The 21,699-nt window shown below is 58.8% G+C and overlaps 2 protein-coding genes across 4 annotated transcripts; one reads left to right on the plus strand and one right to left on the minus strand.

Annotated features, from left to right (window-relative positions):
• Positions 1-865: 865 nt before the first annotated feature.
• INPPL1 (inositol polyphosphate phosphatase like 1) lies at positions 866-15,665 on the plus strand. 3 transcript variants are annotated; one of them, XM_033120140.1, is made up of 29 exons: positions 866-985; positions 1,800-2,200; positions 4,999-5,062; positions 5,154-5,304; positions 5,537-5,657; positions 5,905-6,045; positions 6,278-6,371; positions 6,479-6,568; positions 6,735-6,833; positions 6,931-7,081; positions 7,168-7,274; positions 7,610-7,712; positions 7,799-7,995; positions 8,301-8,418; positions 9,009-9,105; positions 9,387-9,525; positions 9,634-9,733; positions 9,813-9,901; positions 10,068-10,149; positions 10,279-10,368; positions 10,908-11,021; positions 11,160-11,248; positions 11,700-11,787; positions 11,880-12,035; positions 12,283-12,361; positions 12,456-12,596; positions 13,702-14,374; positions 14,620-14,753; positions 14,857-15,665. In XM_033120140.1, exons 2-29 carry the CDS (start codon positions 2,004-2,006, stop codon positions 14,945-14,947), a joined length of 3,795 nt encoding a protein of 1,264 aa, XP_032976031.1. In that variant the 5' UTR covers positions 866-985; positions 1,800-2,003; the 3' UTR covers positions 14,948-15,665. The 3 variants fall into 3 exon arrangements, with proteins under 3 accessions (XP_032976031.1, XP_032976032.1, XP_032976033.1); XM_033120141.1 differs by having other exon boundaries at positions 886-1,077; XM_033120142.1 differs by lacking the exon at positions 866-985 and having other exon boundaries at positions 2,002-2,200; positions 5,154-5,314.
• Positions 15,666-15,769: 104 nt separating this feature from the next.
• PHOX2A (paired like homeobox 2A) lies at positions 15,770-20,353 on the minus strand. The gene is made up of 3 exons (XM_033120149.1): positions 19,959-20,353; positions 17,678-17,865; positions 15,770-16,794 (listed from the first exon to the last, which is right to left on the minus strand). The coding sequence occupies exons 1-3, from the start codon at positions 20,173-20,175 to the stop codon at positions 16,345-16,347; spliced, it is 855 nt and encodes a 284-aa protein (XP_032976040.1). The 5' UTR covers positions 20,176-20,353; the 3' UTR covers positions 15,770-16,344.
• Between the last annotated feature and the right edge of the window lie 1,346 nt (positions 20,354-21,699).

A 21,699-nucleotide genomic window follows, 5' to 3' on the forward strand; every position in this document is an offset into this window, starting at 1 on the left:
ATTTATCTAGTCTGGAAGGCCCCACAGAGCCCCCTCCACATCACAGTCTTTGCTCCAGCTGGATTAAGTCAATGCGTGTTTGAAACAGAGTAAGGAGGTCGTCGGACTGACCCAGACACAGGTTCAATTCAGCGAAGTGAAAGCTCTGTCCCAGGTTAAAGGGAACCCTCCGACAGCGTCCCAGGAGTTGGCCGCAGTGGGAGCCAGGCTGGAAACCTGCGCCTTTAAGGAGCTAGGGGGCGGAGGGGCGGGGCAGGAAGCGGACTCCCCCGAGACGCCGCCACCGGCTAGGTCTTTTTTGGGGAAGGGGCGGGGCGGTCCCTCCTATGGACCCCGCCCCCTTTCCGACCTCCTTGTGGTAGTCCCGCGCTCCCTTGGAGGAGAGGGGGGTCGGGGGCGTCGGAGCAGGCTAGGTTTGGGGAGCTCCTCACTCGGTGTCCCGCCTACAAAGGCTCAAGTTTGTTGACTTGGAGGGAGTAGCTGGGGCGGGGGCGGGTGCTAATAATACCCGTCCATTCCGCCGCTGCGCTTTACAGTTTACACAGCTGTCACCTTCGGTACTCCTTAATTAATAATAAAAATAGCCGCCGTTCGGGAGCGCCTACTGGATGCCAGGCCCTGTGCGGAGAGCTTTACAAGCACAGTCCCATTGAGTCTGCTCTCATAACATTACCCCCATTTTACAGAGCGGGAAGGCGAGGCTCGAATTAGTGCCGTGACTTGCCCGAGGTCACTCCGCGCATCAGTGGGTCCGGGAAAGAGACAAGGGGTCAGAGGAGGCGGGGCGCGGGTGCCCCCCGGCTCCGCCGCGAGCCGCGGGGGCGGAGCGGCAGGCGGGGCGGAAGGCGAGGGGGGGTGCAGCGGCAGAGGATGGCCATCTTAAGTGGCCGCTGAGAGTCTAGGGCCGCTTCCCCCGGGAAGGGGACATCGGAGCGGCCCAGGAGGTGGAGGGGTCGGCGCGCGGCGGCCGCGGCTCTGGGGAGAGGTCGGGAGCCCAGGGGTCGGAGGGAACTTTTCTGGACGGGCTAGGGAGGCCTGGTCTCGGACTGCTGAACCCCTCAAGGCCCGGGCCTGCGGGTATGGGGGATGGTGCTAGGGAACTTGGCCAAGAGGGAGGACAGGCTCTGCCCGGGCTTAGAGGGGCTACCAGGGATAGTGCGTTGGGATTTGAGGACACTGGATCTCGTCTGAGGGTTGTGGGGGATTGGATCTCTATGGAGGGGACCCCCCCACGGGATTTGTCGAGGGTTGGACCCACTGGAGTCTGGGGGTTCAGGTCTAAGGGGGGCTGGATTTGACGGGTGTCGGGGCCGCAGTAATGGGAGGAGGTTCATCCTAGGTCCTTCGCTGGTTTTGGGAACTCGATTCCTCGAGGCTGTAGGGGGTGCAAATAGAAAGGATTTGGGTGCAGTCAGACGTCTATGGGAGTTGGGGGTCATATCATTGCGAGTACTGAAGGGAACTCATTCTCAGGGGAGGGGGCCGGGATCCCGAAGTGTCGGGCACGGGATGGGGGGACTTGGACTTCTCTGGGGCGATTGGCTGGATCTCCTCCGGGTGATGATGGCGGGGCAGGATCACTGTGGGGTTTGGGTGGCCAGTTATCCCTGGGGTTTCGGGGGTCCCGGGTCCTGCAGGAATGCGGGGTGGGGGCATCAACACCTCCGGGAAGAGGTAGGGGCAGGGGCGGTCCGGGCGGTGGGCCGAGCGGAGGAGGAGGGGGCCGGCCGCCGGCTCTGCTCCCTGCTCCTCTTGCCCCTCCCCCGCCGCTTCTGAACAAACTTTTCTTTCTCTTCAAGTTGAGGCCGGCGCTGCAGGCGGCGGCGGTTGCGCGGCGAACCAGGCGGCCTGCGCGGCGGAGCGCGGAGCCGGGATCCCCGACTCGGCCCGGTCCGCCGAGCTTCAGGCCCGGAGCCCGGGACCTGTCCCATCCTCAGCCGCCATCGTGCCGGGGGGATGGCGCCGGGCGGTGGGCAAGGGCGGCGCTGAGCCCTGCGCGGGCCATGGCCTCAGCGTGTGGGGCGCCGGGCCCAGGGGGCGCCGGGCCGGGGGGCGCGCTGGGCAGCCCGGCCCCCGCCTGGTACCACCGAGACCTGAGCCGCGCTGCTGCCGAGGAGCTGTTGGCCCGGGCAGGCCGTGATGGCAGCTTCCTGGTCCGAGACAGCGAGAGCGTGGCGGGTGCCTTCGCGCTCTGCGTCCTGTGAGTGGCGCTGGGGCTCCCCCGGCGGGGGCACGGCCTGGGGTTCCTCGAGTGTATGGGGATGGTTTGGGACAATGGGACGCTAGCGCCCCCCAGAGTGGGGCCTTGGCTTTATGCAGAAGCTAAGGAAGGATGCAAGGAGCACTTCCTTCCTGCTGTGTGTCTGGGGGCACTTTCTGGGGCCTTGATGTTAAGTATGTGCGGTCTTGTTACCGGGGTGGCTGTAAGGGGGAAAAATGCAGGGAGTCTCTGACAGACCCCCTCAGGCACCCTCCGGTAGAAGGAGGAGGTGTGTGTGTGGGGTGAGGATGTACCTTTGCAGCGATGGGCAGTGCTGATTATACAGAGATTGGCTGTCTAAGTGGTAGGCGTAGTGAGAGATGAGGCCAGAGGGACTGATGGGGTGTGTGAGGATGGTCAGCAGTTCCCTTAGGGGGCCTCACTGTGCCCCCAGGACTGAGGTTGGAGCCTGCCTGGCTGTGTTTGCCTGGGGCTGCCGGACAGGGTGGTGTTGAGAAGAAGGGGGTGAGGCTGTTTGGGGCCATGTCATTATTTCATGAATCAATGAGTGAGTGTGTGCCCTGGCTCCTGGCTGCACTAGCCCTGAGCTATGAGCGCTGAGTGTGGGCCTAGACTAGGCAGCTCTCTGAGTGGGCCTGGTCCTATGCCTATACCCACCAGCCAGGTGTGGCGGTGGTGTTGGGGTGAGTTTGCACTTTCAGTTTTAGAGTCTTCTCTCTGAGCTATCCCCCGCACCACTCAGTCTGACACTGGGTGGGCTCCCGTGGGTCTCAGGAGTGGGAGAGGTGGTAAGTGGGAAGCTAACTACAAGCCTGCTTTGTTTAGATCTAGTTATGTTCCTCCTTAGCCACAGGAGACCACCCAACCCCCATTCCTCTGTTCCTTCCCCTCTGTTTTCTGTACATCTTTGTGGGTGCATTGGCAAAAAATTGGGGCTGATTTTACCTCTCAGGGGACATTTGGCAATGTCTAGAGACATTTTTGGTTGCCACAACTGGGATGGTGCTACTGGTATCTAGTGGGTAGAAGCCAGAGATGCTGCTAAACATCCTACAAGGACAGTCCTTCAGAACAAAGGATTATAGAGGCCAAAACACCACTAGTGCTGAGGTTGAGAAACCCTGACCTAGGCAGTGGACCTAATGAGGAAGAGGCACTAAGTCTCAGCTTATGCCCCAAATCTGAGGCTCAGCAGGGGAAACTAGAGGGACAGCCTCGGCAGATGAATATCCTAGAGCCCTGCCTCCTAGTCCCCTCCGAGGCTCTACCCCCTAATTAGGGAGGAGAGGAAGGCAGGTGCTCTGTCAGCTGTTGAGTGGGAGGGGGACAGCTGGGCCTGTGTCTGGCTGAGGAACGTTATTGTCCCAGGAGGGGAGAATCCTGGCTCCATTGCCAGGGGAGGAAATGGGTGGGGTGAGGATCTGTGGCAGGGGTACTTCAGCTTTGCCAGCTGACTCTGGCTACTCCTTGCATCTCAGGGGTCGGGTGTTGGGCAATCAGAAACATATTTGCTTACCTGTATTCACACCTACATGTACGTGGGTAACATTCAGGACACATTCCTGCCCCAACAGGCGTAGGCTATCTGACCAGCAGGCCAGGTTATAGGCCCTGGCATCTGCCCTGGCTTTGAATCCCAGCTCTGCCTTTTACCTGCTTTGTGACCTTAGGCAAATTACTTTTCCTCTGTTAGCCTCAGTTTCCTTTTCTGGAGAATGGGGATAATATCTGCCTCAAAAAGTGAAGATTAAGTGAGATCACGTCTATAGGGTGCTGAGTACCTGGTCTGTCACAGAGACAGGGCTCAGTTAATGGGATGCTATTATTGTTATAAACACAGGTCCACAGTCCACAAACGAACACACCCAGTCAACACACAGACACCCGCATGGCTTGTGTCTGGTTGGCAGCCAAGAGAGTCCTCAGAAAGGGCTTACTTGAGGGGAGGGGATGATCCTGTGGCCAAGGTATAGGGTCTTCTCAAACAGGCATTTGGTCTTCTCTTAGGCCCAATGCCCCTTCCTGCCCAATATACACAGGCCCAGGTGACTCCCTTGGGCAAGACTGCTCTGAGGTGTGGCTGCAGAGGGAGTCTTCCAGCCCCACTGAGAATGGTCTGCACCACCCAGGCCTGGCTCAGCTGTCACCTGCTCAGCTGTTGCTGCCATCTGTCAACACCCCTCTTGCCCCTCCTCAGTTTGGGGCTTCTAGAGGCTTAGTATCCCACAAGGGGCCTCCTTGGGTCATCCCAATTTCCTGGTGTCTGGGGAAAGGGGGAGAAATCCCTAGAGTGATACCCCTACACCCCCTAGCAAAACTGCCCCAGACACACCGAACTTCAGCAGAGCTAGACACCAACGTAAACACAGACAGCAGGCACATGTGTGTTAGCACATTGCCCATGCATGCAAACAGCGGTTACCCAGGCTTCTGAGGACTCTTACTTGGCGGGGGACCCAGACTGGTACCATAGCCCAGAGGGGCTGTTTAGACAGCTGTGGAGGCCACAAAAGAGATGCCTGTTGCTTTCCAGGCCCTGCAGTGGGTGTGGAGACTATGTAGGTCTGGGTGGGGGATGGGGAGTCCTGCTCGTTGGTGACACTAGCGGGATAGATGTGGACAGGCCCCATCATTAACCTTGTATAGCCTGGGCAAATGGTTTTAGGGAAACCAAACTGAAAGGGTTGGGGTCTGAGCACAGTGACAGGAGGAGAGGTGCCTTGGGGCTTAAACCCCATCCTAGGAGTAACAGATTCTGACCCTTGCCTTGCCATCAGGTATCAGAAGCATGTGCACACATATCGAATTTTACCTGATGGAGAAGACTTCCTTGCTGTGCAGGTAGGAGCTTGGACCCTGACTCTTGACCTTGATTCTAACCTATTGCTTGGAACTGGCTGGCTAACCTTTCTCCCACCCTTGCTGGCCTCAGACCTCGCAAGGCGTACCTGTGCGCCGCTTCCAGACTCTGGGGGAGCTCATCGGCCTGTATGCTCAGCCCAACCAGGGCCTCGTGTGCGCCCTGCTGCTGCCTGTGGAGCGGGAGCGAGAGCTGGACCCCTCGGACGACCGCGATGCCTCAGGTGCCACCCGGTGTGCAGTGTGCAAATGCCTGCCCTGCCCTGTGCTCAGACACTACCTGCTTCTTCCCATCCCATTTTCTCAACCCACTTCCCCTAACGCCTCCTACCCCTAACCATGACGCCAGGGCCCTTTGCCCCCTTTCCATGGAAGTCTCTGACCGCCATGGCACTCCCCCATATTTCACTGAGGGCAGGAGGCCCAGAAAGATTCCCTGCTGATCCCTGTCCACAGATGGGGAGGATGAGAAGCCCCCGCTGCCCCCGCGCTCTGGCTCCACCAGCACTTCTGCCCCTATGGGGCCCAGCAGCCCCCCGCCAGCCCCTGAGACCCCTACAACTCCAGCTGCTGAGAGGTAAGACCTCAACACCCTCCACTAAGCAGGAAGTCCCTTCTCCTTTGAGAACTGTGTCCTCACCAAAGGTGGAGAGACCTTTTAAGCCCCAGCCCCACCCTCAGGGATCCCCATCCCATCTCAGCCCGAGACAGACACCCTGATCCATGGCACTTTGGTTGTCACCAGTATCATCTCTAAGGACAGGATAAGGTTGCTGGGACAGGGTCAGCAGGGCCCCCACTGACTTCTTAACCCCTCCCTGAAGTGCTCCCAATGGGCTGAGTACTGTCTCGCATGAGTACCTGAAGGGCAGCTACGGGCTGGACCTGGAGGCTGTTCGGAGTGGAGCCAGCAACCTGCCCCACCTCACCCGCACCCTCGCCACCTCATGCCGGAGGCTGCACAGGTACCTGGGACATCCAGCACCGTGCATGCTCACTTAACCTCTGACCTGTCCTCACCTATTCCCCCTTGCTGCGTGAATGCCCTGACCTCTGACCGTGAACAGGGATCCAGGCATTGCCTCCTGACTTTTCCTCACCTGAACCCTAGTATCCTTGTGGTGGAGGCTGCAGCCCTCCCTTCCCTGTATTTGGATCGGGGGGTGGGGAGTTTTTCTGACTTGATTTCTCTCCTAGTGAGGTGGACAAGGTCCTGTCGGGTCTGGAGATCCTGTCCAAGGTGTTTGACCAGCAGAGCTCACCCATGGTGACCCGCCTTTTGCAGCAGCAGGTGGGCTTGTGGGGAGACCTCTGGGGAATGGGTTCATGTTCTGGGGCTGGGTGGGCGACCTCCTGCTTGGTGGCCTCGTGTACAAGCCTCATTCTTTCTCCCCGCAGAACCCACCACAGACTGGGGAGCAGGAACTAGAGAGCCTAGTGCTGAAGCTATCGGTGTTAAAGGACTTCCTGTCAGGCATCCAGAAGAAGGTAGCCTGACTCCTGACCTCTGACCCCCGATCCACCATTCCCTGACCACTCGCATTGACCTAACTGATCTCAACTCAGAATCTATAGTTTAACATTGACCCAACCTCAGCTGTGCCTCTCCTGGCCCCAACCCTCTGACCTTATCCCCTGACCTTGCCCCCTCCAGGCCTTGAAGGCCCTACAGGATATGAGTTCCACAGCTCCCCCAGCTCCGCTGCAGCCGTCCACACGTAAGGCCAAGACCATCCCCGTGCAGGCCTTTGAGGTACATGGTAGGGCGTGCCAGGTGGGGTCTCATGGGCTGAAGGGGGTGCTGCCTGCCCCAAGGTCTTTTCAGCACCTCCTTACCTCCTGGCCTGCAGGTGAAGCTGGATGTGACCCTGGGTGACCTGACCAAGATTGGGAAATCACAGAAGTTCACGCTGAGCGTGGACGTGGAGGGCGGGCGGCTGGTGTTGCTGCGGAGACAGCGGGACTCGCAGGAGGACTGGACAACCTTCACGCATGACCGCAGTGAGCCAGGACCTGACCTGGGAGGGTGGACAGGGTAGCCCCGGCCTTGGAGCACAGGCCAGTGTGACCCATCCTCTATCCCCTAGTTCGCCAGCTCATTAAGTCCCAGCGTGTCCAGAACAAGCTGGGCGTTGTGTTTGAGAAGGAGAAGGACCGGACACAGCGCAAGGACTTCATCTTCGTCAGTGCCCGGGTGAGCAGCAGGTTGGGCCAGGCCACTGGCAGCTGCGGGGTTCCCATGGGATAGGAAGAGAGGGAACGAGTGATGGAAGCGTGTCATCCTTCCTGGCAGGGGTGGGTCTGACAGGGCAGAGGGTATGTATATGGGGCGTGGGTGGCCTGAGGATGGATTCAAATGCTTATTCAAACATTTGTTGAGCACCTATTATATGCATGAATAGTGGGTATGTAGTGGTGAACCAGACAGGCATGACCCTCCCCTCGTAGTACCTGTCACCTAGCCGGGTATCCCTGTGGAAGAGGGGTTCCCTGGCTGCCTACCTGCCCTGACCGGCTGCTTCTCCCCAGAAGCGGGAGGCCTTCTGCCAGTTGCTGCAGCTCATGAAGAACAAGCACTCAAAGCAGGATGAACCTGACATGATCTCCGTCTTCATAGGCACCTGGAACATGGGTCAGGCCTGGGGGCAGGGGCTGATGTGGGAAGAGAAATGGCCCCAGGGCAGGGGCCTGACCACTCCCTATCCCCTCCACCTCCAGGAAGTGTGCCACCTCCGAAAAATGTGACGTCTTGGTTCACATCGAAGGGTCTGGGGAAGACCCTGGATGAGGTCACAGTGACCATACCCCATGACATCTATGTTTTTGGGACCCAGGAGAACTCAGTGGGCGACCGAGAGTGGCTGGACCTGCTCCGCGGGGGCCTCAAGGAGCTCACAGATCTGGATTACCGCCCGGTGAGGGGGGTCATCTTGTTCAGTCCCCTCTCCTCACTCACCACCCCCAAACTATCCTGCTTGACCGCATAGTGACCCTGGGGAACACAACTTGACTGGCTGACCCTCTCCATGAGTATATCCTTTAGGAGATCTAACCTGTCCTTCACGCTGTGGGATGGTCTGTTTGTCTCTGGTCCCTGAGAAACAAGGATAGCAGGCCTTCCTATCCTGTGCCTGCCAGGACCGTCCAGTGTGGGCTGATGGGGGTTGGTGCTGATAGCAGCCCAGCTCAGGACAGAGGTGACTCTGCATCCTCTATCTAGATTGCCATGCAGTCACTGTGGAATATCAAGGTGGCTGTGCTGGTCAAGCCAGAGCATGAGAACCGCATCAGCCACGTCAGTACGTCCAGCGTGAAGACTGGCATTGCCAACACCCTGGGTGAGCAGAGCGGGCGGGGTCTGTATCCACACCTCCTGGTTCCTCTCCAGCCCAGGGTGTCCCTGTTTTGGGTGGTCTCAGCTTTTCCATATATAGAACTCCTTCAACTTTGTAAAGCATGTTCATATTCTAAATCTCTTTCAGCCCCATCGGGAAGGCAGGCAAGATAATTATTTGCATTTCATAGATGATAAAACTCAGGCCCAGGGGGGTTGAGTGACCGCTCCACCACAGCTAGTACGTGGTGGAGCCCGGTACAGTGCCCATGTTTATTGGTTTGCAGTCCAGTGCTCCCCCAAGGTAGATTCTGCCCAGAATCTGTAGGTCCTTGCAGCTTCACGCTTGGGATCCTCTGTGATCTCCATGGGCTCTGCTCACACATGCAGACAGACTCAGGCCTTCCAGATGGACTGTGTGTGCCCCGTGTGGACCCCCCAGGGAAGGTGTGGGTGTGTGTTCAGGGGCCTGCCTGCCTGCTAGCATGGGGTGGGGTGGGTGGGAGGATCTTACCACTACTGCTTCAAGGGGCAGAAGGGAGAGCTGGGAGCCATTTGAAGGTGACTTGGGCCTTCCTCTTGTTGCCACGACAGGAAACAAGGGGGCTGTAGGTGTCTCCTTCATGTTCAATGGCACTTCATTTGGCTTTGTGAATTGCCACCTCACCTCGGGAAATGAGAAGACTGCCCGGTGAGGGGGCGCCTACCCAAATCATCTCTTTACCCTCATGCCCTCTTTGCCTGAGACCCATCCGTCTCCCATATCCCAGTCCATGACCCACCTGTATCTCCATCCCCAGAGAACCCCTTCTGCCTTATCCCAATTCAAGACCCTTCTGTCTGTCCCTGACCTTGACCTTTCTCCATCCCCTGGGACACTGATCCCTATGCCATCCCTGATTCCAGAGACTTCTTCCCTTTCCTCTTGTCCTGGAGTCCTGACCCAGGGACCTCCCCCTCTCCGCCCTGTAGACGGAACCAGAACTACCTGGACATTCTGCGGCTGCTCTCTCTGGGCGACCGGCAGCTCGGTGCCTTTGACATCTCTCTGCGTTTCACTCACCTCTTCTGGTTTGGGGACCTCAACTACCGCCTGGACATGGACATCCAGGTGTGAGCAGGGCCCCGCAGGTGGCTGGTAGGATGGCTGGGCTGGGTGTCAGAGGCTCTGACCTCGGGCTCAGAGGGAAGGTCTCCAGCCTTTGTGTCTCCACCCCAGGAGATCCTGAACTACATCAGCAGGAAGGAGTTTGAGCCCTTGCTCAGAGTGGACCAGCTCAACTTAGAGCGGGAAAAGCACAAGGTCTTCCTTCGATTCAGTGAGTGTGGGCCCAGTAGGAGGTCTCTGAGGGCCAGAGGGCTGTGGAGTCCCTGAGCCCTGTCCCCTGCCTTCCCTAGATGAGGAGGAGATCTCCTTCCCGCCTACTTACCGCTACGAGCGGGGTTCCCGGGACACATACGCCTGGCACAAGCAGAAGCCGACTGGGGTGAGTGGGAACAGGGTGGGCCTTGTGAGGTCAAGGGCGTGGGCCTCTGCAGTTAGCGCTGTGAGGCCACAGGTGTGGGGCCTCACCAGCTCTGGGGGGCCTGGGGGGCTCACAGTGAGCAACCCCCCAGTTGTCAGCCCTGACCATGCTGCCGTCCCTGTCCCAGGTCCGGACCAATGTGCCTTCATGGTGTGACCGGATTCTCTGGAAATCCTATCCCGAGACTCACATCATCTGCAATTCCTATGGTCAGAGCCTCCCTGACAGGGTGATGGGTGATCCTGGGCGGTCAATGTCCTGACTCTGCCCCAACTTTGGGAAGTGAGAGCAGAGTAAAGAGCTTTCCCCTGACTCCCTGCTCCTGTCCCCCTCCCAAGGTTGTACCGATGATATTGTCACCAGCGACCACTCCCCCGTTTTTGGGACATTTGAGGTTGGAGTTACCTCTCAGTTCATCTCCAAAAAAGGTGACTATTCTGGATGTGCTTGTGGCTATGACACACATCTGGGTGGGCACAGGTGGAAGCCTGGGATGTGCACTGGTTTGAGTGTGTCTGTGTGTGTGTGTGTGTGTGTGTGTGTGTGTGTGTGTACACGTACATGCAGGGATGTTTCTGAATGTGATGTGTGAGGGTGTCTGTGTGCCTGGGTCATCGTGAGAGGTACATGCACGTGAGCATGTTTGAATATAAACATGTATGTGTGTTCACCTGGGGCCACGTGTGCCCCGAGTGTGCCTCATGGTATGGTGGATTATTGGCGGGCAATCCCTGTGGCATTCTGGTGTCCAGCCCCTCATAGATGGCCTCTCATCCTTGGGTTGTCTGTCTGCCCTGATGTCTGGGCTTTGGGGTCTTCCTGTTTTGCGGCACTGAGGAGGCCCCTCCTGGCCCTCCCTTCTGCTCTGCCAGGGCCCCTGATTTCCTGTCCCAGGGCTGTTTCTCTCTCCTGTTCCTCCTGTCACCCTCTGAGCTCTCACATCTGCCTTCTTCCCCCTGCCTCTCAGGGCTCTCAAAGACTTCAGACCAGGCCTACATTGAGTTTGAGAGCATCGAGGCCATTGTGAAGACAGCCAGCCGCACCAAGTTCTTCATTGAGTTCTACTCCACCTGCCTGGAGGGTCAGAGGGGCCCCAGAGCTGGAGTGGGCGAGGCGGGGGGTGGGAGGCCAGAAGTGCCCAGAGCAGCCAGCCCTCTAATTAGGGGGAAGAGTAGCTGGAAGGTGGCATTCAGTTGGGTGTCCTCTACCCCCACCCCAGAGTACAAGAAGAGCTTCGAGAATGATGCCCAGAGCAGTGACAACATCAACTTCCTCAAAGTGCAGTGGTCCTCGCGCCAGCTGCCCACGGTAAGGCTGCAGACGGGGCCTGGGCTTGGGGTGAGGGCACAGAGCCCCGTCTGTGCAGAGTGAATTCGGGGGCCTGGCTGGGAGGGCAGGCAGAGCGCACGCATGTGTGTGCATGTGGCCGGGTAGGGGGTGGGCATGAGTGAGGATGAGGGTGTTTGCTTTATTTGGGAGGTGTGAAACGAAGTCACAGTTTGTTCATTCGTTCAATAAATACTTCTTGAGCCTTTCTTAAATGTCAGGCCCTTGAGGATGCAGAAAATTAATTAGTTACAATGCTATTAAGTGCTTTGAAAGGCCCAGGTGGAGTTGTGTCTTCTGTGTTAAGGATTTAGGGTCTTTCCTCAAGAGTTGAGTGGGAGTGAGCATGCACGAGCTTGACGGTGGGGCCAGTGGTGTCGGGCAGGAGGGGGTGGTGGGGGCTTTGTCCTCACTAGGCCTCTTCTCTCGCTAGCTGAAGCCGATTCTCGCTGACATCGAGTACCTGCAGGACCAGCACCTCCTGCTCACAGTCAAGTCCATGGATGGCTATGAATCTTACGGTGAGGGGGCAGGGGTGCCAAGGGGCACAGGAAGCCAGGCAGGGTCCTAAGAAGGTTTGGCAGCCTGTGGGTCTGCTCCTTCTGCCCTTCAGGGGAGTGCGTCGTGGCGCTCAAGTCTATGATTGGCAGCACGGCCCAGCAGTTCCTGACCTTCCTGTCCCACCGTGGCGAGGAGACAGGCAACATCCGCGGCTCCATGAAGGTGCGGGTGCCCACAGAGCGCCTGGGCACCCGTGAGCGGCTCTACGGTGGGGGCTCCTTTGGAAGGGGTGTGGGGCATGAGATGGGGTGGTGTGGGCAGGTCAAGGCGGGGAGGGCTGGGAGTGGGAGGAGGGCATGTTGGAATCCCTGGAACACAGTATTTGGAAGTGCTGCAGCCATGGCTAGGAGTGGGCCTATCCTGAAGAGTAGCCGGGAGGGGGCTAGAAAGTCAGTGGGTGTCTGGGATTCAGCACTCCAGATCCCCTCTGAGCCTCCTTTCCCTTCCTTCCCCAGAGTGGATCAGCATTGATAAGGATGAAGCGGGAGCAAAGAGCAAAGCCCCTTCTGTGTCCAGAGGCAGCCAGGAGCCCAGGTGAGCTGGGGCTATGTTGGGTGTCATGTAAAGGGTACCCGGGGGCTTTGGTCAGCCCCTGCTTCATCTTCCCTGCCGCGTGCACCCCTGGCAGGTCAGGGAGCCGCAAGCCAGCCCCCACAGAGGCCTCCTGCCCATTGTCCAAGTTATTTGAAGAACCAGAGAAACCACCGCCAACTGGGAGGCCCCCAGCCCCACCTCGAGCAGCTCCCCGGGAGGAACCCTTGACACCCAGGTGAGAGAAGAACCTGTCATCCCCTCCATTTTATCCATTACAGTGCTTGGCTCTCAGGGCCAGTCTGTGGTGCATCTGCTGCTTGGGTGCTGTGCCGCCCCAAGGCAGGAGGTGCTGGCGCCCTACGCCCATGGCCACTTTGGCTGGCCAGGCCTCCCTTAGGTGTGGCTCCCTGAGTCAAAGGGAGCATGGTCAGCCTTTCCTCTCAATTCTGCCTTAAAAAATAGAATTAGAAATCGTTTCTGCAACAGCTTCCTCCGTGTAAACGGCTTGAGCCTTCTGTGTGGAAAACTTGGGATTTCTCTCGGTGCATTCTGTCCTACAAGATGGAAATGGGTTTATGATCAAATGAGTTTGGGAAATGGTTTTTGCTAGATTCTTTTCTTAGATATTCCCAATGCATATTAGTAATAGCAAAAGCTCTGAACATGTGGACAGGAAGGAAATCCTTTTTCAACTCTGTTGAATAGTTTCCCAAACTTAATGGGCCAGGAAACTTCTTTTCTACACAATAACTATTAATATCCTGGGGAACCAGTGTTCTGTGGATCATACTTTGGGAAAGTAATCCTAATTATATTGGATTGTTGCTTGAACTTAAATAAAAACTCCTAGGTCCAGTTTGGTCCTTTTTTCACTCATCTTCACCTGTTATCAATCACCTTCGTTTTATCACCAGACTTGCATAAAACTAACCTGAATTCCTGAGTAAGATTCCTCAGTAGACCGGCCCTTCAGATGCCTCTGGAGACTTTCCCAATCGGGCTGGTCATTCTCATCAAATGCCTTTCTTTATTGCCCTGCCTTCTGGCACCTCTTTTCACCCCTTTACACTCAGGTTTCACAATTACAAGTCATAAAAGTTCTGAATCTCAGCGAGTGAGGCAGGGAAGTTTAGGTGTTATCCATTCAACTACCCCGTTCCCCAGTCAGAGATGAGGACACCAAGGACCAGAGAGGGACAAGGATGTGCTTAACATCATATGCAAGTCTAGGACTGGCGCCCACGTCTCCTGGCTCCAAACCTGGTTTTCCTTCCACTGCACCTACGATCTTCAATTTGGGTTTCTGGGTCCTGACTTAATTATCCTGCTCCCTTACCCAGGTTGAAGCCAGAGGGGGCTCCAGAGCCAGAAGGGGTGGTGGCGCCCCCACTCAAGAACAGCTTCAATAACCCTGCCTACTACGTCCTTGAAGGGGTCCCACACCAGCTGCTGCCCCCAGAGCCACCCTCGCCTGCCAGGGCTCCTGTCCTACCTGCCACCAAGAACAAGGTGGCCATCACAGTGCCTGCTCCACAGCTCGGGCGCCATCGGCCTCCCCGTGTGGGAGAGGGGAGCTCATCAGATGAGGAGTCTGGAGGCACACTGCCCCCTCCAGACTTTCCACCCCCACCATTGCCGGACTCAGCCATCTTCCTGCCCCCCAGCCTGGATCCTTTGCCAGGGCCAGTGATCCGGGGACGCAGTGGGGGTGAGGCCCGTGGCCCACCACCTCCCAAGGCCCATCCAAGACCCCCACTTCCCCCAGGTCCCTCACCCACCAGCACTTTCCTAGGGGAGGTAGCCAGTGGGGACGACCGCTCCTGCTCGGTACTGCAGATGGCCAAGACCCTGAGTGAGGTGGACTACGCTCCCGCTGGGCCTGGCCGCTCAGTGCTCCTGCCAGGCCCCCTGGAGTTGCAGCCACCCCGGGGACTGCCCTCGGACTATGGCCGGCCCCTCAGCTTCCCTCCACCTCGCATCCGAGAGAGCATCCAGGAGGACCTGGCAGAGGAGGTGTGTGGACCAGGGGTGGCTGGCTATGTGTACCTGAGGTGTGTGCTTGCCCATGAACTGTGATAACCTTTTACTCCACCATTCAACATTCAGTGGTCACCCCTCTACCCTGAGCTGGGCACTGGGGCGTTGGGGGATACATGATATAGCCCCAGACCACGTGGCTGAATGTGGCTGTTTTGGGTGCTTCTGTGTGTGTGTACGGGCACCCTCAGTGCTTCCCCTGACATGCCCTATTCCTTTAGGCTCCATGCCCGCAGGGCGGGCGAGCTGGCAGGCTGGGCGAGGCGGGCATGGGCGCCTGGCTGCGGGCCATCGGCTTGGAGCGCTATGAGCAGGGCCTGGTGCACAATGGCTGGGACGACCTGGAGTTTCTCAGGTGGGGGCGGGGCTGGAGGCGGGTGGGGTGGGTCTGGCCCCAGGGATGGAGCTACGGGCCCCCCAGAGCACCTCGCCCATCTCGCAGACTCTCCCTCTTACAGCGATATCACCGAGGAGGACCTGGAGGAGGCCGGGGTGCAGGACCCAGCTCACAAGCGCCTGCTTCTGGACACCCTGCAGCTCAGCAAGTGATCGTGGTGGCCCTGCGAAGCTGCGAACCCAGGGCTCCTCCCGCCCCCCACAAACACCCAGCTTTGGCCCGGGAGTTGAAAAGTTATGAGGGGTGTGGCAGTACCTCCCTGCATATTTATTGGGGATCTGCGTTCCCCACTGCCCAATCATTTGGAATGCCCTAATTAGGACATCCTGCCCCTTGCCTTTTGGTCGGGGCGCCAGAGATCAGTTGCCGTGGTTACCAAGGACCTTGGTTATTCTGGTGCTGTCCTCCCTTTCTGGACTCCTCCTCCCCGCCCCAGGGGTGCCTGAGGGGTCCATTTGGGTACGTCTGGGCCCCAACTTTAATCCCTGTTTCCTCCAACCTGAATTACAGGCGGAGGGGCTCAGCTAGGACCTCTCCCCAACCCTCACTCTGGGGTGTCCGTCCGGAAATGAAGGAACAGCCCAAGGACTGGGCTGGGGTTTATTTAAGCTTTTCTGTGTGGGTTTAGGGAAGGTGGGCACTTTAATTGGGGCCGGTAAGGGGTGGGGGTAGGATTTCTGCCATAAAGTGCCAGTTTGCTTAGTTCTCGCTGTCTCCTGGTCTATACCATCCTATGTGGGCACGCGTGGGTCCTTGGTGGTCCTGGTAGCATGGGGGACTGGGCTCTTGCAGGCAGCCTATCCCCATCCTGGGTACTAGAGGGGTTGCCAACATGATGTCTTCAATAAATTAAGTTTTATTTGGATTGAGCAAAACTCACCTCAATAAATTACAAGTTTTAGAAAGAAAAAGAACAACAACAAAAATCAAGAGGAAACCCCTCTGTCCCATTGTCCTGGCAGCCCCTCCACTCTTCTAAGGGGCCTACCCTCTGTGCCAGACCGGCTGTGGATGGGAGGCAAGGCGTGAGGGACAAATTGGGGTTTCTACCCTTCAGGCTGCTGATTACTCCTGTGACCACCGGCCTTTGCATGGGTGGGGTCAGTGTGGGTGGGCCCCAGGGGTGGGGCAGCCGGTTGGTCACCGTGGTGAGGAATGACCCAGCCTGCTGCAGAGCGAGGGGAGGAGGCCGGCTATTCCTCCTTGAAGACCTTCACATTCGAGCACTGTATTAGGAACAGGCGTTGTTTGATTCCGGTTCCAAAGAAAGCCAAACTAGAAGAGGCTCCAGGCTCTCCTGGGGTGGTGGTGGGGGGGTGTCCCAGTGAAAAGTACCCCACTCTGCTGGGTGGAGGTGGGTGAGGACGAGAGTGGCCCTGACTTGGTCTCCAAAGCTGGGGAGGGCACACCTAGGGGTCACACGGTGGAAGGCGGGGACGGATGGGGACTTCCAGGCAGGCAGCCGGGATGGGGGCGGACGGACTCTGTCAGGTCCTGGAGGGGCAGGGGCGTCTCTGGGGGCAGACCCGGAGCCTCCAGAGTCCGGCGGCTAGAAGAGATTGGTCTTGAGGGCGGGGCCGGGCTTCCGGTGGAAAGAGGACAGAACCCCCGAGAAGGGCCCAGGCCCGGGCTCTGCTGGCTGCCAGGCCTTGAGCAGCTCCGCCGCGCCCGCTCCCGGCCCGCCGCCCCCACCGCCCGCCACACCGGCCCACAACGGACCCTTGAGCGATTGTGGCCCCGGCCCAGGGCCGGGCCCGGAACCCAGGGCGGCTGGCAGTGGGCTGGGGCTCAGGCGTGGGCTGGCCAGGCCGGGTGCGGGCGGCGGCGGCAGTGACGCGGTGCTGTCTGGCGTTGGGCTGCATGTGGACTCCTTGGAGTCGTCGTCCTCGGACGAGCAGCGCGCCTCGCCCTTTTTGGCGCCCGCTGCGCCCGCTGCACCCTTGGCACTGGCCGCGCGCTCCTGTTTGCGGAACTTGGCCCGGCGGTTCTGGAACCAGACCTGTGGGCACAGGGGCTGGTCACCTGGGGCCATAAGGCACGGGTGAGTCCTCGGCCCAGAAGGGGCTGGGTCAGGATAATCACCAGCCTTTCCAGCGTGGCCCTTCTCCGTCCTCCACCACTCAGCTCGTCTCTACTCCACTTGCCTCGTCCTTCAGGTCCTTAGGGTCTTCCCTTTGGGATCTGCTCACTCGCGGACCCAGCCTTCGCTTTCCTCGTCACCCAAGGCCCTGTCTCTCAAATTCCCTCCTAAGAGAAGCTCCGCGAGTACCCGCCTCCAGTGTCCCGCGGAGGTATAGAGAGGCTTAGGGCGCTAGAGAAACCTTTTGTCCATGGTCTCCTGTAAAATCGGTCCAGCCCGTCGTCTGTACTCGGATTTGTAAGACAGACAACGGGGTCGGTCCTGGCGCAGCTTTCCTCTGCCCTGCGCCTGCCCCAGGCTCAGGGATTTCACAGCTGCAGAGCTGGGGAGGGGAACCTTAAGGAACTGACCCTCTTTCCCCCACTCCTCCGCCTTTCTGGGCCCTGAGGCCGTCCGAGGCACCCCCTTTACCCATCGGCCTCCGTCCTGGCTTCCCGAGCGCTTCTGCACACCCATCCCCACCAAGGGGACTGAAGGGAAATCGTGGGGCTGAACAGCTCATCTCGCCCGCTGGCCTCACGTCCGCCAAGTCCTGGCCTCACCACCTCCCCAGGCTGCCCGTCTTCTCCTGCCCAACTATACCCAGCCTGTGCCCTGGCCCCTGACCCTTCCTAGCTTTTCTCCTGCAGGATGCACCTGCCCGCCGCCTAGTGAGGTCTCTGTCCCACAGCCTCCCAGGTGTTGGGTATTAACCTGCCCCCTCCACGAATTCACTTCCGTACACACGCGCGCAAACACACACCTGTACGCGAGCCTCAGTGAGGTCGATCTTGAGCGCCAGCTCCTCCCGCGTATAAATGTCGGGGTAATGGGTCTCGGCGAAGACGCGCTCCAGCTCCTTAAGCTGCGCGCTCGTGAACGTGGTGCGGATGCGCCGCTGCTTGCGCTTCTCGTGCAGGCCCGACGGCTCCGGGAAGAACTTGTAGGGTACTACGGGTGTGCACGGGAGGGGGAAGCAATGAGGGTGGAGGCGTGAGGGGCTGCGCTCAGCCCGCTCTGTCCTGCCTCTGAGGGGATCGCTCACAGTTCCCCGCCCCTGGCACATGTCCTCTGCTTCGTTCTCTCTATAGCTCGCTGGAGCCGGCAGGGGTGAAGGCGAACAGGGCGCAGGGAGACCAAAAAGCAGCAGCGAGGGAACCAGAATCTGATCCTCCGGTCAAGGCCGCTGACTTGTTGTCGGCCTCGCCGTGTTCCCTCCACCTCCGGCGTGTCACTACTCCCTCAGTCAGTCAGCCCGCTTGACTTCAGGTCCTGCCCTGTCCACCCTAGCCTTGCCTGGCTGTGAGGTCTTATCAGCATCACTGCTTTCCTCAGTAACCAGTCCTGGACCTTAGCTGGGCGACTGAGACACCCTAGCCTGGGTCTACTTTCAATCCTGCCATGGGCTCTCTGCGGTACTGATCTGGCCCCCCTCTACCCTGCCATCTCTCTCTTTCCCAGGCCTCATTTCCTCAGCTGCATCTCACATGCCATTCTCCCCCAGGTGTCTCCTCTTCGTCTCTCTCCATCCACACCTCTCTTCAACTTTCCCCTTCTGGACCATTCTCTTTGTGCCCACTAGGAAGGGTCCTTATTTCTCCCCACCCAGATCCCTCCATCTTTTCTTTGCCTCTTTCCTTCCCAGGCACCCCTCTCTGTGTCCCAGGTCCCCAGAAGTCGGCTGCAGCCCTCCCCCTCACTCTCTTCCCATCACTGTTTCCCACCTACCCCATCCCAGTCCCCGGTGCCCTACAGAAAGTGTTTTTGACACTATCTACCCGTCCCTCTCTCCAACCCCTGTTTAGGTCTCCGTATTTTTCCAGGGGTCCCCAATATCCTTCATCTTTGTCTTATCTCCCTAGTTCTCTATCTCCCCTAGTCCTCACCTCCAATACCCCATTCCTATCCCCATCTTTTTCATCTGTTTCCAGTCTTCCTTGGTCCCCATCTCCCATACTTCCTGTCTCCATCACCTGGTTCTTATCTCCATCTCCCCAACCCTGGGTCCCAATTTCTCCCAGGTCCCCAATCTTCCTCTCTCTGCTCACATCTCTCTGTGCCTGTCCCTATCTCCCCCATCTCAGAACCTCATCTCTCTGGGGCCAATCTCCCCATTTCCTTTCTCCATGTCCTCAATCCCCATCCACATCGGGCCCAGAGCACCCAATCTTCCCACCCCTATTTCAGTTTCTGGCTCCATTTCTCTGGTTATCACTTCTCCAAATCCAGGTCCTTATCTCACCATCCCTCCCCACATCCACCCCCAGATCCCAGTTTTCTACTTGGGTCCCAGTGGGCTCCCAGCAAGGAAGGAAATAAGGAGATTGGGTGGGGCAATCTGGGCTCTAATTGAAGGATAGGGATGGCTGAGAGGCTCCATGAGGCTGAGGGTTCAGGTGACTTGGAACAAGGGGCTTGACTCTAGCTGGGAGAGTCTCTACGGGGAATGGGGAAATGAAAGTGGCTTAACGACCTGGGAACCCTTTTCTTCAGGTCACAGAACGGATTTCCGTGGTGCAAGAGGGTTTGTGCACAGGTGGAATGGGTCCAAAACTAGGCAGGAGGGGGCTGCTTCTGGGGCTCTAGGAAGGTTTCCATCTGAAAAGCTCAGCTGCTTGTAGGGGTCCTGGGGGGGGGGTTGAAGCATGAAGTGGGGGTGGGGATGGGGATGATAAGGATGGGCCTGGAGGGTCTTCCAAGAATACAGGGGATCGAGAGGTTTGGTGGTCAATCTTTGCAGGTGGGGATGGGGGGCCCTGGTGAGGGGGCCTGGGGCTGGACCAGCCATCTGATTCTTTGACCCAAAAAGCGCGGGATAGGGATATGGCAGCGACAATGAGGAATGGGAAGGATGAGAGGGTGGGGCTCAACTCTGCCTAGGGTAACTCTGTCTTATAAGGGGGAATTGGGGTCCTGCGGGGCATTTTCTGGCCAGGGCAGGGATGGCGGTAGCTTGGGAGACAGTCTCAATCACTTGCCAACTAGGGAAGGGGCTAGGGGCTCTGCAGGATTTGGAGGGAGGGCTGCGCTGGGGCTGGGCTCACCTGCTGAGTAGGGTGCGGGCTGGTGGTCGCGTAGAGCGCCAAGCGCGCAGTTGGAGGAGCCGAGCGCGGGGCAAGGCGGCCCTGCCGCGGGGAAGGCAGGCCGTAGGGGGCTGTATTGGAAGCCGCCCGGTTGGCTGCAGGCGCCGAAGTCGCCGTAGGCGGACGCCTCCATGGCCGCCACGCACGAGTCGTACGAATTGAGGTAGGAGTAGTCCATCGGCCCGGGGGTCGAGGGCGGGGGCTGGACCGGGCCGGGTCGGGGTCGGGGTCCCGGGCCGGGTGCGGATCGGGATGGGAGTTCGAGGGCCAGGCGCCGAGGACCCAAGGCCGGCTCTGAGCACCTGCTAGTCCGCCCGCCCCGTCGCGGCCGCTATCCGCACGGGTGCGACGCAAGTGCAGCTAGGCTCGGCCCGCGCGCCTTTTAACGCGCAGGACACCGCTGAGGGGGCGGGGCGGGGCGAGCTCCTCGGGGCGGGGCCTGGGCCGCCCAGGCCCCGCCCCCATCCATCCCCGACCCTTCCACCCCAAAGGGTCCTCGCCGCCTGCTGAGGGCCTCGGGAGGTGCAGGGCGGGGCTTCGCGGGACCGCATCCCTAGAGTCCCCATTCCACCCAAATCCAGACCAGACCTTTGGTCTCTAAGTATCGTGCCAGGCCAGAGGGTCCCGACCCCTTTCCCCGGTTTCCCCACCTGGGGCCCAGCAGAAGGGAGGGGAGACTGGCCCGGCAGCGCTTGTGTGAAGAAGTTAATTCAATTCGTCCTGATAACCGAGTTATTCCGATCCAGCCCTCGGCCCCGCCCCCAGCGAGGTCCCATCCTGGCGGGGACCAAGGAGGCAGCCCAGGAGGGGGGATGGAGACGAGGACGACGAAGAAACGGAGCCTGGGATGGGGGGCGTGGATGGAGAGAGGAGACAGAGACGCAGACAGGGACGAGAGATACAGGTACACAGACGGAGACAAGGATGAGACGTGGGCAAGAGAGGGAGATTGGAGATGGGGGTAAGAGGAAGACGGACAGAGATGGAGACAAAGGTGAAACATGGACTAGAGAAAAGCAGGGATGGAGATGGGGACAGGCAGAGAGAGAGGAGACAGGATTAGAGAGAGGGGGAGAGGGGGATGGAGAAAGAGAGGAAGGCGACATGGAGACAGAGAAGGTGCAGGAATGAGACATGGACGAAACCACGACTGCGATGGAGACGGGAGAGAGATGAGACAAAACAGGGCAGTGATAGACGCACACACGGAGGGACAGTCTCAGAAAGACAAGGCCAGAGACAGACACAGTGGAGGAACCAAGGCTGAGGGGCGGAGGGAAAGAGCCTTTGGAGAGCTGAGACCCATGAGCTGAGCGCCCAGGGCGCGTGGAACGTGGTGCAGGCGCAGCGCGCTGCTGCCCAGGGGGAGGGTCTCTGGCGCTGAGGTCCCTCGATCCTCCTGCTTGTCCTGAAGGCCACACGACCTTGCCCTGCACTTTAAGGGACCGGCCTGCCTCTCCCCTCTCTTAATTCCCCCAGCTCAATCCTCCTCCCCGCCGCCACGGGTGTGACCCTCTGGTTCCCAGTACTCTTGGCACAGTGTGTGATGAAGGTCAGGCGAGGAAGTAACTGAGTGACCCCTTCTCTCTCCCTCAGCCTTTTACCCTTCTTCTCCAGAGAACCTTTTCTTCTCCTGGAAAACCACCTAGACTCAGTCTGGACCTGCCACACACGGCCCTCCGCAGACTCAGCCACAAGCGTC

This window comes from Rhinolophus ferrumequinum, chromosome 11, assembly GCF_004115265.2.
Source record: "Rhinolophus ferrumequinum isolate MPI-CBG mRhiFer1 chromosome 11, mRhiFer1_v1.p, whole genome shotgun sequence".
NCBI classification, from domain to species: Eukaryota; Metazoa; Chordata; class Mammalia; order Chiroptera; family Rhinolophidae; genus Rhinolophus; species Rhinolophus ferrumequinum.